The sequence below is a fragment of the Sinocyclocheilus anshuiensis genome, unplaced genomic scaffold (genome assembly GCF_001515605.1).
Source record: "Sinocyclocheilus anshuiensis isolate Anshui unplaced genomic scaffold, SAMN03320099.WGS_v1.1 scaffold997, whole genome shotgun sequence".
Lineage (NCBI taxonomy): Eukaryota > Metazoa > Chordata > Actinopteri > Cypriniformes > Cyprinidae > Sinocyclocheilus > Sinocyclocheilus anshuiensis.
In genome coordinates, this window is record NW_015555715.1 from 964,770 (window position 1) to 978,329 (window position 13,560).

The window sequence follows — 13,560 nt, forward strand, 5'->3', positions numbered from 1 at the left end:
TATATATATATATATCAGAATAAACAATTTTTCTGAATATCACTTAGAGTAGAATAAAAATCAATTCATAGTAAACTAAATTCTTTTGACAATCACTCTTTATTTTAACCCATCTTTAACCCATTGAAAATACACATTCTGTCAGAATAATTGTGCTATTGTTGAGCTATTGTTTAACACGAGCAACCAACATGTCACCTTTCTATTGAAGAAAAGTTTCCCACAGTGTATTCCTTACTTCTGTTTGACCCTTCCAATATCCAATCATTTGACTGTCCCTGACCCCAATTATTCTGCTTGAGCAACGCTATTGTACCAAATGTCGGAATATACACTTTCTCTTACCTTCAGCACCTATTTTTTCCATGGTTTTACTGGATCTCTGTGTTTGGGCTTTCTCTTCCTGTTACTTTCTAACTGTGGTCTTCAGTTCTAGGTCTTGTTTGTCTATGAGGCAGCTTCAGTGTTTTCCAGTCTTGAGTATCCCGCACCCCCCTATTTAAAGCGTCTGACAACATCATGTCAGCAAAGAGCTTGGCTGGACGTCACAACAAACTGCGAGCTGAACCTGAGACCCTTCTAAATGCTGGCAGGTTCTGGAGCTTGCGAGCTGTCAGGGTAATTTCCTACCCCCCATGTTTTTATAAGAGAATAACATTGCCTTGGCTCACTCATGTTCCAGAAACGTTACTCAACTTTTAAAGGAAGGCTGCATATGCTATGGCTTAACATATACAATGTGATGTAATTAAGAGCCATGTTTACATTCCCAAGCTCAACCTTAGCAACTTGTCATGTATAACAGCTCAACCTGATTTTAAACCAGCCCACACCAACTATGCCCTACCCTGCACAGGTAACCAGAATCACAGGTTACTCCTTTTTAAGTCAACATAACTCATACGCCGCCAGTATACTGTAAGTGCAGTATTATTAGCAAGCTTCTGGCAAGCACAAGCTGACACGCACACGACCCAGAGGAATACTCTGTTCCAAACAGCATCCCATAACATCGTAATCAGTCTTCATACACCCCCATGGCTGAAGTTACACTCACATTGTTTTGCTAAATCTTGAAATGATCATGGAAGAACACAAGGCTTAAAGTAAATGAGCAATACATTCTCAAAACACTAATTCAGTACACAGTGAGAGCATTTATTTACCTGTGCTTTGAGAAGATCAGGCTACCACGCAGTTGTCTCGAAGAGAGTATAGAGGGTGACAGACAGAATAGCTCTTTTTATTTGCGCCTATTAAAACTGTGTCTTGTCCGACCTTTCCTTATTTGTAGGGAAACAAGCTGAACTCCACCCTGCAGCGTAGCACTGGCTCCATACCTGCCCTTCCTACCGAGCATCTGCCCCCTCCCCTTACCTCACATTTCTCTGTCTGAATGAATAACTTTCTTTCTACACCATCTCAAAGACGGAAGAGGCTTACTTTCATTTTAACATACTAGTCCTGCCTACTTTGTGCCATACAAGTTGACTTTAGAATCAAAGCATGCAAACCATTAAATTACAATGAAATCATTCTCATAGGGCTATATTAAAAACCAAATAATTGTTGTAGTCAAATTTAATGCATGTCATTAGTGTTAAATAACTTTCTTTGCATTTGAAATGAAAACAAACATTTTTGCAAAGTCATTGAGGCTTGCACAAGTCATCGACTCTTGGCATGAGGTAAGTGCTTCATTGCAAATAGGTTATTTATAGAAACATGCAGTGCTCTTTTGATAGAGCACTTTATGACATGCTTGCAAAGAATATTGAGGACACCTTGTCTATGCTTTAAACCTACTTTGACTGAGTGACAACACCAGACAATATGTATGCAGGCCACCTTTTAGGAGTTTGTTCTAGTTTACCTGCACACTGGCCTTTTACAAGTTAACATGTAGTGTTCAGACAGAATATTACCATACTGCGCCAGACTTACCCTTCCCTAAGCTCTGCATTGATTGTTGCTTGCATAGAGGAGTTCCTTTTCTGCTCATTTTGTACAGCGTAGTAAATGCAACACGATCTATAGTGAAACTTCCACCTAAAAGAGACAGAGGCAAACTCCTCATGTTCTTAAAATACATTGCAGGAAAAAATTCCACAGTAAAAACACCATGATGAATGTATGTGTTGTTATTTTATAAGAATACATTAACATGAGCTGTTTACCTCTCAGTGAGTTGATGACAGCTAACAGCCAATCTTGTGGTACTGAAAAACAGGAAAAGGAAATCCGTAAGAACAATCTAGCAGACACTATTACTACAACGTCAGATACAAAAGCAAAACACATAAATTATTGTTATTCCCTAGTGTGTTTACTGAATATCCTCAGCACTTCGTTTACAGCACATGCTACATTTTACTGCTGTCTTAGGGTAAAACAGCTCCCGTTAAATGCTTATCTACAAGAGCACAGTTCTGAAGTAGGAATGCAACATTTAAATAATGCTACCACCCCTGATAAAACTGTACCATGTTTAATCCATACATTTTAAAGATCAATCCATTTTACAAAGGGAGATGTGTAAACAATGCAAAACAGAGAGAGTACGATTATGTACATGGATTCAGATTAAAGAAAAGCAGCGTGGAATGAAACATGAGCCCACAACAGGTTCAGACCTGCAGGAGATGCTTGAAAAGAGGCCACAGGTTACAGCACTTCTACTGTAGTAACCAAACAGCCAAGGGGTTAGTAAACTGTTTTAAAAGAGATATTAACCAACTCACCTTAGGTGAGCAGACCTCGGGGTTTTTTTCGTTTTCTCTCTGCAGTCTTGCTGTCTGTGTGTGTGTTTTTCTGTGTGTGTGAGACTGTCCCCTGAGACACTGCTGTGCTCTGTAATGCAACACTCACTGGGTCTGGGTGTGAAGATATGCCTCAAGGCTCTTACAAGCTGCATACAAGTGAAAAATGTCACAACATTTAACTCTTTCAGTGCTGGTGTCTTGGAGGCTTGAATCTTGTCTGGTACCGCTTTTAAAATTTTATCCATACAAAAATATGATACACGGACGTCAACTGCTGCGCATTTCCGCGTCTCTCGCGCAGTGTTGCCAACTAATTTTCAGAGAAAGTTGCTAAAGGAAGGTAAATTTGTTGCTAAAAGTTGCTAAATGACATTGTGATGTCATTGCGCGATGATGTAAGAATCACGACGCACAATTGTGTCACAACATCAAATCTCAGCAAAAATATATATTTTATATATGTTAATTTTGATTTGTTTGTAAAATAATATGCATAATAGAATATTCAAATATAAATAACTGTATTTTTAAATACATTGAATTATTGAATACCTACACATTTTTTAATGATTACAATTTAAGTTTTTTTTTTTATAGTTAGTAAACTAGTAATACTACACATTCTCAACAATTATGCTTTAAGCAGTGTATTAGTAGTTAGTTAGCTACACTCTAAGAAAAGCCTGTAAAAAATAGGGCACAATCTACTATGTTAATATGAAAGTATTTTCCGTATTGTTTTTTTTACCTGCATTTTAAATTACGCATTGTTTTCGGGTTACAGGGTTACAATGGATAATGGATAATGTCTTGGAAAATTACAAGTATCTTTTCCATTTTTCTTACAGCATACTAACTGATCAACAATCGCAAGTTCAAGCTACTAACAAAGTGTATCATAAATGAACAATTATTCAATTATTATTATTATTAAATTGAACAATTGCAAATAGCAGCTAACTCAATTCACGTGATGTGTGTGCTGCTAGGCATATTTGGTTTCCTATTTTTGTGTGATTTGGATGGAAAATGTGTGCCTTTTTATTTAGTCACTTATCAAAAGTTGCTAAAAGTTGCCAAATACATTTTAAAAATTGCTAAATTTGTTGCTGGGTGCTTTTGGAAGAAAAAGTTGCTAAGGTAGTCTGAAAAGTTGCTAAATTTAGCAACAAAATTGCTAAGTTGGCAACACTTCTCTCGCGTGCACAAACAAACACCGCGTTTTCAAGTCGCTGTATCGAATAATATGAACTAAACTTCTAGCTACAAAACGCATCTCGAGACCAATTCATCTTATTGTGAGTGTACATTAATTTAAGTGTAATTTTGAGAAGTACAGTTCTTTTAAATGTAACTTTTCTTTCAATTAGAAAAAAAGGTGGAAATGGTCTGTTTTGCTTATCTCCCCAACTCCTCACATGAACGATGTTTCGGTTGGTTAAATGACAGTTTAATCACTTTATCTTTACTTTGCTTTTGATTTTATCAGTGTTGTTCATTTTGTTAGGCTACTTCTCCTTTTTCTATTTCTAAAACTTGAACTAAATGGCATGTTGCTTTAGCCAGTGTGTATAATAATTATTGAAGGGGAAAGCGCGCCATTTTTTAATGTAGTTTCATCGTGCTAGATGGCATCAACACACAAGGTGTAATATTCATTCGGTCCACTAAATATTTATTTATTTATTTATTTCCATTCAAGGTACAGAACTGAAAGCTGCCATGCAAATAACACAGACAAATTTTCCTCACTCACTCTTGCTGGAGTTTAATTGGTTATTAATTAACAGGTGTCACATTATTGAACGAGTCATGTGGAAAAAATGCTTTTCATCCTAGCGATATGAACTTACAGGATAAACATCTTATTTCAAAATAAACTATAGATGCCCTTTTTCTGTATACAATAGTTTCTTAAGAATACATGTAGGCCTACAGTATGTAGATATAAATATATGAACTTTTAACATACATTATTTTCATAATATACATCTTTGTACACAATAATAGACTACATAACATAATAAAGTGAAATATTGCACGGCTCCCACATATAAATCAGTCTTCAAGTATATGGATGTCCTTGAGGACAACAAAAATCATTTCTTCCATAAAGAGTTTTCTCTCTGTTCTTCATCATTGGTCCTCCAGGGTAAATAGCTTTAAGTCATAAAAGTTAGTTCCTTTTTCCTCTTCTTGCTATTCTCTCTCCGTCCTCTTTAATGAAAGTTTGGGCTGGCAGAGTTCTAGGCTGTTCCTTCATTCCTCCAGCAGAGGGCGCATCATGGCTGCAGAAGAGACAGAGAGTCAAGTCCCAAAGGTCCATTAGAATGACAAGAATGCTAAACACATGCATTGACCACCAATTTCCTGTCATATTGCCTTAGACCCACACATTATATATATATATATTTCCCAACTGATAGCACTCCTTTTTTTTCCACACCACTTTAAGTGACCTGAATCCTTCTCAGTCCAACCCATCAGGCAGAGGATGGAGAGAAGGATGCTCCAGTTTCTCCTTTGTGCCTGAAGAGGGTACACTAACGTTCAGCAAAGGAAATATCAGAAGTATCTCAGTAAACCGAGCAAATGGAAACCAAAGGCTCAGGACAAACCGCAGAAGTGTTCACGGGTTGTTCTTTAATCCCCTTTGTGGATGGATCGTGGAAAGTTAGTGCAAGGTTTGATGGCAACTAACGTCTCCGCCGCCGTCCATAGCCCTTTGAGCTGATCTTTTCAATAGGGGCGTTGTTCGTCTTTGTGTTGATCATATTCAGCAGGTGGGCCAGTTCGTGCACTGAGCAGGTGGACAGAATACATCCCACTCTTTCCACTCTTTTGACTGAGTAGGCTGGTTCTGTCCTCTTTAGCCTCACACTCCTGGAGAGAAACAGAAAGCAATTAGTTTTGCTTTCCCTGCTAGTAATCAGCTATGTTCTCAGAACATTCTGGTAAGGTTCTCTCAAAGTTATGAACGAACATTCTTCCAATAATGATAATAGAATTTTCATTCAGTGTTATCTGGTCTTTAATAATGTGCTCAAAATGCACAAAAACATTATTTATACATTATTAATGGAATGTTCATGTTTTCATGACTTTCTGGGAACGTTATGAAAACATTCATAGAACATATTTTGTTTGCTGGATAGTGAATAGTTAGTTTGGCCTTGATATGCATCTGTTCAGTCAAAGAATGTTTCTTACCTGTGCTGTGGTACAAATGACTCAGTATCGTTGTTCCTCTGAGTCAGCAAAGCTGCTGAGTCGCTCTCACTCCTCTCGGACAAGCTGTGGACATCTCTCCTCACCCTACCCTGAAGCCAAGCACTGAGCCTAGCCAATGACAAGAGAAACCCATTAGATTTGATTCAAAATCAGAAAGTCTTGAATGAGAAGACTGGTTGAGCGTACCTTCTCAAACCATCCGCATTTAGAGGTTTCGCGCTCGTGATGCTCAGCAGAATTGTGGTCAGCACACACCACAGGAAAGCCTTCTGAAGCACTGAGTTCATTGTGAATGGAACCTGTGGAAGAACATGCAGAAATGTTATTAGTCGCATAAAATGCAAGCTAGTTTTTTCTTCTCACGTCTCATGAATTTTGAAGAAAAAAAAGCCCAAATTACGTGATCTTCCTGTTCCTGGTTGACTCCACGCTGGTCACTCATTTATTTTGAAAGTTACAGAGAGGTTAGGTTTTGCTCAACTGTGTCATTTCCAAATAGCAAGTCTTATACTTTTTTGTATAGTCAGGTGCACCCTTGGTGCAATGATAAGCACTCGCCAAAAAGTCAAATGTTTTGTTAAGCATGTTTTTTTTACCTTGACCTTTGAGGTCACCAAAGTCAAGAATCCACAAGTCAGAGTTAACAAACCAAGGAAACATACCTGATAGTTTCGGTTGGTCTCTGGAATTGACTGCACACTCGAAAAGTGGTGATGGTGAAGTCTGTATTTTTGTGTATTTCCAAGTAGTGTCCAAATCTTGGTTGGCTAGGGATGAGTATTCAGCTGTGACACTGCTAATGGTCTGAGTTTCACAGAAAAACCTGAGTGCTTTATATACTTTACAGGGGGTGGGAAGGGGCGGGAGCTGTCTTGAGTGATAGCAGCCACATCCCTGTTCTAAACTAGCCAACAACTTTACGTGCCCTGTCTTAAAAGGATGGAATATAATCCCTCAGAGAAATCATTACTTCAGCATTCCTGTAATATTGTTCTTAATGACACCATTTGTTTTGGTTCCGAATCATTTTCATATCTCCTGCATGTCTGCATTCACAGGGTCGGAGAGGTTTTGAATTGTAGATGGACAGACAGAAGTGTAGATGGAAAGATTAATTTACCAGACAAATATGCTTCAGCATCAGCCTTGTAAACATCTGATGATTAACTTCCTGCAAAGCATCTGGAATGCACATCTAATTGGTGATCGAGTTTATTTCAAATGATGTGACTTGGAGATGTTGTCCTTGGGATAATGACTCTGCACAAGCCCTCACACATTCCAGCCACCTACACATTTTGTTAGCAAGTTAGGAATGTGGAATTAATGATTTCTATATCGAGTACAGCTAATATGACACCAGATGCTTTGCCAAAATAATTTATGAATGAAACATGACCAAATTTGTAACTGAATAGAGAGAAAAACAGTAGATGGTAATTATTCCTGCTCAAACATTTTGCTCACCCCAAAATTTGGATTAGGTTCTTCTCTCTCTGTATTGTTACCAGTTCATGTGGCATATTTTTTCATCCATGAATATACAAATATATGACATTCATTATATGCATTGTGTATACTATGCCATTCAAAAGTTTGGGCTTCGTTAGATTTTTTTTTATATTTTTGAAAGAAACCTTATACTTACTAAAGCTTATCATTTATTTGATCAAAAATACAGCAGAAATAATAATATTGTGAAATATTGTTAGAATTCATACTAACTGTTAATATATCTTAAAAAGTAGGCCTAATTTATTCCTGTGATGCATGAATCTGAAAGCTGAATTTGCAGCATTTTTGCAGCAATATGCTTAATTTCCTTCAGAAATCATTCTAATATGCTGATTTGCCCAAGAAACATTTCTTAGTATTATCAATGATAAAAACAGTTGTGCTGCTAAATATTTTTATGGAAACTATACTTTTTCAGGTTTCTTTAATGAATAGAACAAGGCTTTAATGAATAAGTTCAAAAGAAATATTTTGTAACATTATAAATGTCTTTACTATCATTTAACGTGTCCTTGTGGAAAAAAGTATTCATTTCTTAACATCAAAATTTTTGAGCAGTATTTTTTAAATATACAGTATACCCCATTAAAAAAATAATCCTTTTTTTTTTTTAAGTGTTACTCTTGTATACAGTTGTGATCTGTTTTTAAAATCACCATTTCAGCACATTCGACACAATAGAATTGCAAATAGGCTGCATGACTATGGTAACATTATGTTAAGTGTCTCATAAGGCAGCTTGTTTCCACCAAGTGAAGACATGCCCATTAAAGACAACTTCACTCCTACCATTTTCTATTGAGTTCAACAACACCCAATTCTATATTTAAGGCAGAGCAAAGCCTCTCCCTCTCATCTTTTTATTTGTAGAAAGTAGAAACAGTGTCAATTTTTTTTTTTAATAGACAGAGTGTTCTGGAATGATAAAGCGCAATCTGCTGCACTCTGGCTCAGATGTTTCTTGTCTCTGCCACAGGCGTACAGTCTTAATATAAGTGACAAACTGACTGTCTGAATCCATTTGTGGTCTTCTATCATGCCAAATAAAACTATAGGGGAAGTAGTGAGGGATTGATATGGTGTGGTGAATAGAGGTAAAAATAATACTGTCTCTTTATGACAGGAAGAAAACTAGAATAAACCAGAATTGGATTCTAACAGCATCAAAGTGTTACGTCCATAGTGAACTTCTTTTGGGGGTCACATGTTTTGATTTAAGCATGACAGCTCAGCTGTGATGTATTTCCTTTTTTCAGTAATAGAGCGATTATCTATATGTTTGAGTCACCCCCCCACACCCACACCCCATGTAAAAATACCAGCTGTTAAATGTGGTTGAAGCAGGTTGAAACCACACTTTGGTTAAATCAGTACTTGAGCGACGACTGCAAACAAAATTGAGGGTGTATTCCAAGCAGATGGGGCAAGTTCACTAGAGGCATTGTTATTGTAACATCATCAAGTCAATGAATACAGACAGGCAACCACAAATTATTTTAAACCTCAGGAAGAGAATCTCCTCCATGAAAATGACATATCTCATCACATCCCCATGTCAAGACATACATGCTGTCCTGTTTACACTTGCCAAGTAATGCATCGCGAAACCACCGTGACATTTTATGCAAAATCCGTTCTGTTTTCAGTAAGTTATCTGCTTGACACTTTTTTATTACTATTGGGTGTCCTGTACATATTGGAGTAAGTGGATTGATGTAATGACATGCTCGTACAGCATGTGTTATTTCTTTGTTAATAATCTGTGTATCAAAATTAATATTACTCCTCACAGGCCGATTGTATAACCAGCCCCTGGTGGAGCTCCAGTGGATTTGATTCAAAACAATCTTTTTACTATCAGTCTTTGCATGGTGTGAATGCTGTTTTCATGCTCAAAGAGAAATCACTAACAGATTTAGAAGTGTGGAATAGAAGTATTTCTTTTTGCATTTATGTGGCCTGCCGGTTACTGCAGTAGGTCTGTTTGATTTGTAAGCAGTTTTTTTTTTCTTGGTTTCAGACTGTATATCTTAAATTTATTTCTCTCATCCCATTGTTTGTTCTCTGAAAATAAGTTTTGCTTCTTAGATAAATGTATATTGTTTTACTGATGTTTAGATATTTTAATTGGAAAATATACAAAAAATACAGATCAAGAGAATGTTTTTTTTTTTTTTTGCAATGCAGTAGAGTGCTGCAGTGATGACATATTTTTGTAGGTCAACCCGGAAATTACCCTGGTTCCCTCGACAAAAACTCAACAGGATTTTTACATTGGCTTTTAAATTATTGCAGAAAATAAGCTCTGTAACGAACAAAAGTTTATGATCCTTACATGTTCGGTTCATCATGATAATCTTCACAAATTAGCCACTTAGCAACCACCTTTTTCAAGACACGTAAAAGCTTTAAAAAAGGCGTATTTCTGATGTATATTATGTCATAGAATAACACGTAAAAATATCCAGAGCTTGTGTTAACCACAGACCTTATTTCAGACATTTGACCAAAAACCCATACAGAAAACCCATTGACTTTGGACAATTGAACACCAAGTACTAAATGCTAACTCATTTACGGGTTTTGGCCTACAAAAATATGTCATCCTGCAGCAGTATATGACATTGGTAAGTAAAACCTTTTTACTATATTTAGCACTGCTATCCACTACTAGGTGGCAGTATAAAGATCAAGACTACTTTTTGCGCAACTTTAAGGCCCAGTCCAAATGGCACTCTTAGCTCGTGTGGTCCTTTCTTCGGGTTCACACTTTGATGATGGAATGCTGCACAGACTATCGTTAGTACCTGTAGTCTGCTTTTTTATCTCACAAATACAACCACAAGTTTTTATAGGCCGCAAGTACGCGTCAGTTGTGACATTTGGGATGTGAGATAATCTGAATAGATCTGTGTGTGATTTGTTTCGTTTTTAAATAGTATTTAAAGATTTTAGACTTCGAAATCACATTTTCAAGGATGCATAGCATACTTAATCAAAACCTGAATGTTTTCACATGCTTAAGAGGCACGCATGCCCTCATAAATGACTTCCTAGCAGCTACAGGTCCCAAGCTTTTTTGGGAAAACGAGCTTTCCAAAGTTTATACTCGTAGCTCAAGCTAAGAAACGTCTTTAAGAAAACAGGAACTGTGGATGATTCAACTTCATTTCGGTTAAAAACAGCATAAAAGGCGTTTCAGATAATTAACTGACAGCTTTCTGGGAAGCATCACCTGAAAGGTGAATGACTTTCTGAGGAATTCATTTCTTAACGCAAGCTGTTTAAACTATAAAGTCTATAAATGTTACAGTCATTATTTAGGTTTGGCTATTGTTGCACTTATAATGCTTGTCTATTCTCTGTTTTGCGTTTGAGTCACACCATCACTTCAATTCGAAGGCATTTTTGCTTTCTGGAACCACTTACATCTAATCTTCCATGGCATTTTTCTAGCTATTATTGTCTGGATTTTTATTACTCACAGTTGCTGGTATTGCACAGTTTTGATTGGTCAGTCATTGTGCCTAATCTGATTTTAAAGACGCTGTGGATCACTTATGTGTCTAGCAGAATGTGAAGTGAAGTATTAGGCTTTAGAATAAATAATGATTCTTGGAAATGCAAACAAGATACCCTGATGGTCAGCCTTCCGTCCTTGTCACAATCATTTTCTGCTGTGCTGTTGCTCGTGTTCTGTCATGCATAGATGTTTTAGCACTCATCTGTTGCCATTTGTGACATTATATCTTTGTCATGCAGTTTATAATCATGCATTTTGTCTTCTTACAAAGATGGTCTTTTATGTGGGATAGGATAAGGTTATGAATTATCAATGCAAAACAGTCAATAAACACGTTTTTTTTTTGTTTGTTTGTTTGTTTGTTTTTACATATTTCTTGGTCTAAGATGTCTGAAATCATAAAAAAAGTATACAATGCCCTTAATAGCAACTTTTTTGTTTGTTGGTTTGCTTGAATTGAGTTCGTACAATTCAAATTATTTGAAATGACAAGTAAATGTTTTCATGGTTTCTTTGCTTTTTATTTGCCAGAATTCTCCCGGTCCAGAGGTCCACCTTTTAGTGCTTAGCAGGTTAATACGTGTCAGAGAAATGGCTGTATAATGTATGCCAGCAGAGTTGTGGAGCAGAGATACCAGCATGGAAAACGGCACAATAAATCGATGTGCTGTGTCCTGAAATAATGTTCTTATTAGTAGAGGTGCTTGCAAAGATTCAAGTTAAAAAAAAAAACATACTTTTCATACTTTTTTAAATAAACAAAAGCTACAGTAAATAAATGCTGTTCTTTTTAACTTTCTATTTTTCTATCTTTCTATGATAATAAGAAGAAATGTTTCTTAATGGCCATATCAGCATATAAAAATGATTTCTGAAGGATCATGTGACAATAAAGATTGGAGTAGTGGCTGCTGAAAAATCAGCTTTGCCATCACAGCAATGAATTATATATTAAATTAGAAAACAGTTGTAAATTTTAATACTCTCACAGTATTACTGTTTTTACTGTATGTTTAAACAAATAAATTCAGCTTTGGTAAGCATAAGAGACTTCTTTCAAAAACATTAAAATATTTTACCCCAAACAGTAGTAGGGAATTGTTGTTTTTTATCACTTCTCATTGCTTAACTGGCTCACTGGATGGTTAAAGCTACTGTCTAAACTAAAGCATGTGAATATTAATATGTTCAAAAAAATTAACTATGGTGATGCTGATATTGTTTTGTTGTAAATAATTGTTGGTTTTGAAGTCACCATTATGGTTATGAGTAAATCAATTATTTCTGTAAATAATATAAAATAACATAAAACAATCCTGTGTGAGGTCTCAGTAAGGCTATGTTACAACGTCTTTCATTGTTATTAGCCAGTTAAATACAAATTAAGTAAAAACAAATATTTTAGTTACAAGACTGAATTAAGTCTACCTGCAAATAGTTAGAAATTAAGTCAATTAATTGTGATGACTATTAGGTAAATTTACACAAGTTTTAAGACATGAAATTACTGTGAGGCAATGAATTACTGTGAGGCATGAATTACTATATATGCCTTATTTACAGAGTTTATGGTGTACTGTGAAGTCTTACGAAGTCACACTCAACCTGTGTGTCATTAGAATGCTTGCCATTAACCGGCATGTCATGCTCTCAAAGTACAATAAAATATTTTCCACCGCATTTGAGTGATGACACATGTTACTCTTTATGTAATCTTAATATTGTAGCCAGACTATGTGTCAGTAATCAGGACACAGTAATCCAGAGATTCTTCCTTGGCTATGAGGAGCGTAGTCTAATTTTGCTTTTGGGACAACAACTTTGGTTCTTGGCTTGTTATCTTCTTTGTGGTGATATTAGTAGATGTCTGTGTTTGCCTTGTGTGAATTGCACTACATAACCTTTAATTTTGCTTATGTAATGCTTGCTTAATAATTGCTTATGTATCTGTTAATATTATTTAATTTACCTAAGACTGACCACCAGCTCATACTAATGTTTTAATATTACAAATCATCAAGTTTTTTTTTTATTATTATTATTCAGTATTTGATTCATACCAGCAGGCCTTATGCCATAAAATGTTTCCAGTAAAAGGCTTTTGGTACTTTGTGAATTAAACCTCATCTATGAAAAGGGTGGCATATGTTCTAAGCACAAAAGTCTGAATGGATTTGCTAATGTTACATGTGATGGGAGTTATCTGTGTTTTTTCCTTGTAGTTTAAACTTCTGAGAATATAGAAGCACTGCACACATGCATGTATAATGTTTAATCAAGTGTTACATGTTCCCTGGAGCTACACCTACTTTGTCAGACATTCAGTCAAATACAGTGACATTGCAATACATGTGTGTTGGATCTTTAAAGGAGTCATATGATGCTGCTAAAAAGAACATTATTTTGTGTATTTGGTGTAATGAAATGTGTTTATGCGGTTTAAAGTTCAAAAAACACATTATTTTCCACATACTGTACATTATTGTTTCTCCTCTATGCCCCGCCTTTTTGAAACGCGTCGATTTTTAC

General features: G+C 36.0%; 1 protein-coding gene across 3 annotated transcripts in view; it reads right to left on the bottom strand.

Annotated features, from left to right (window-relative positions):
- The window catches only part of LOC107672288 (AMP deaminase 3-like), a 12,810-nt gene extending 9,759 nt beyond the window's left edge, over positions 1-3,051 (bottom strand). The window contains exons 1-3 of one of the 3 annotated variants that reach the window (XM_016465422.1): positions 2,742-3,051; positions 2,178-2,219; positions 1,945-2,049 (exon numbers count right to left, since the gene is read on the bottom strand). In XM_016465422.1, coding sequence (XP_016320908.1) covers positions 1,945-2,002 — 58 coding nt within the window. In that variant the 5' untranslated portion in view covers positions 2,003-2,049; positions 2,178-2,219; positions 2,742-3,051. Of the gene's footprint in view, positions 1-345; positions 578-1,166; positions 1,335-1,944; positions 2,050-2,177; positions 2,220-2,741 lie in introns of those variants that run through there. The other 2 variants (XM_016465424.1, XM_016465423.1) reach the window with 2 other exon arrangements.
- Positions 3,052-13,560: the final 10,509 nt, after the last annotated feature.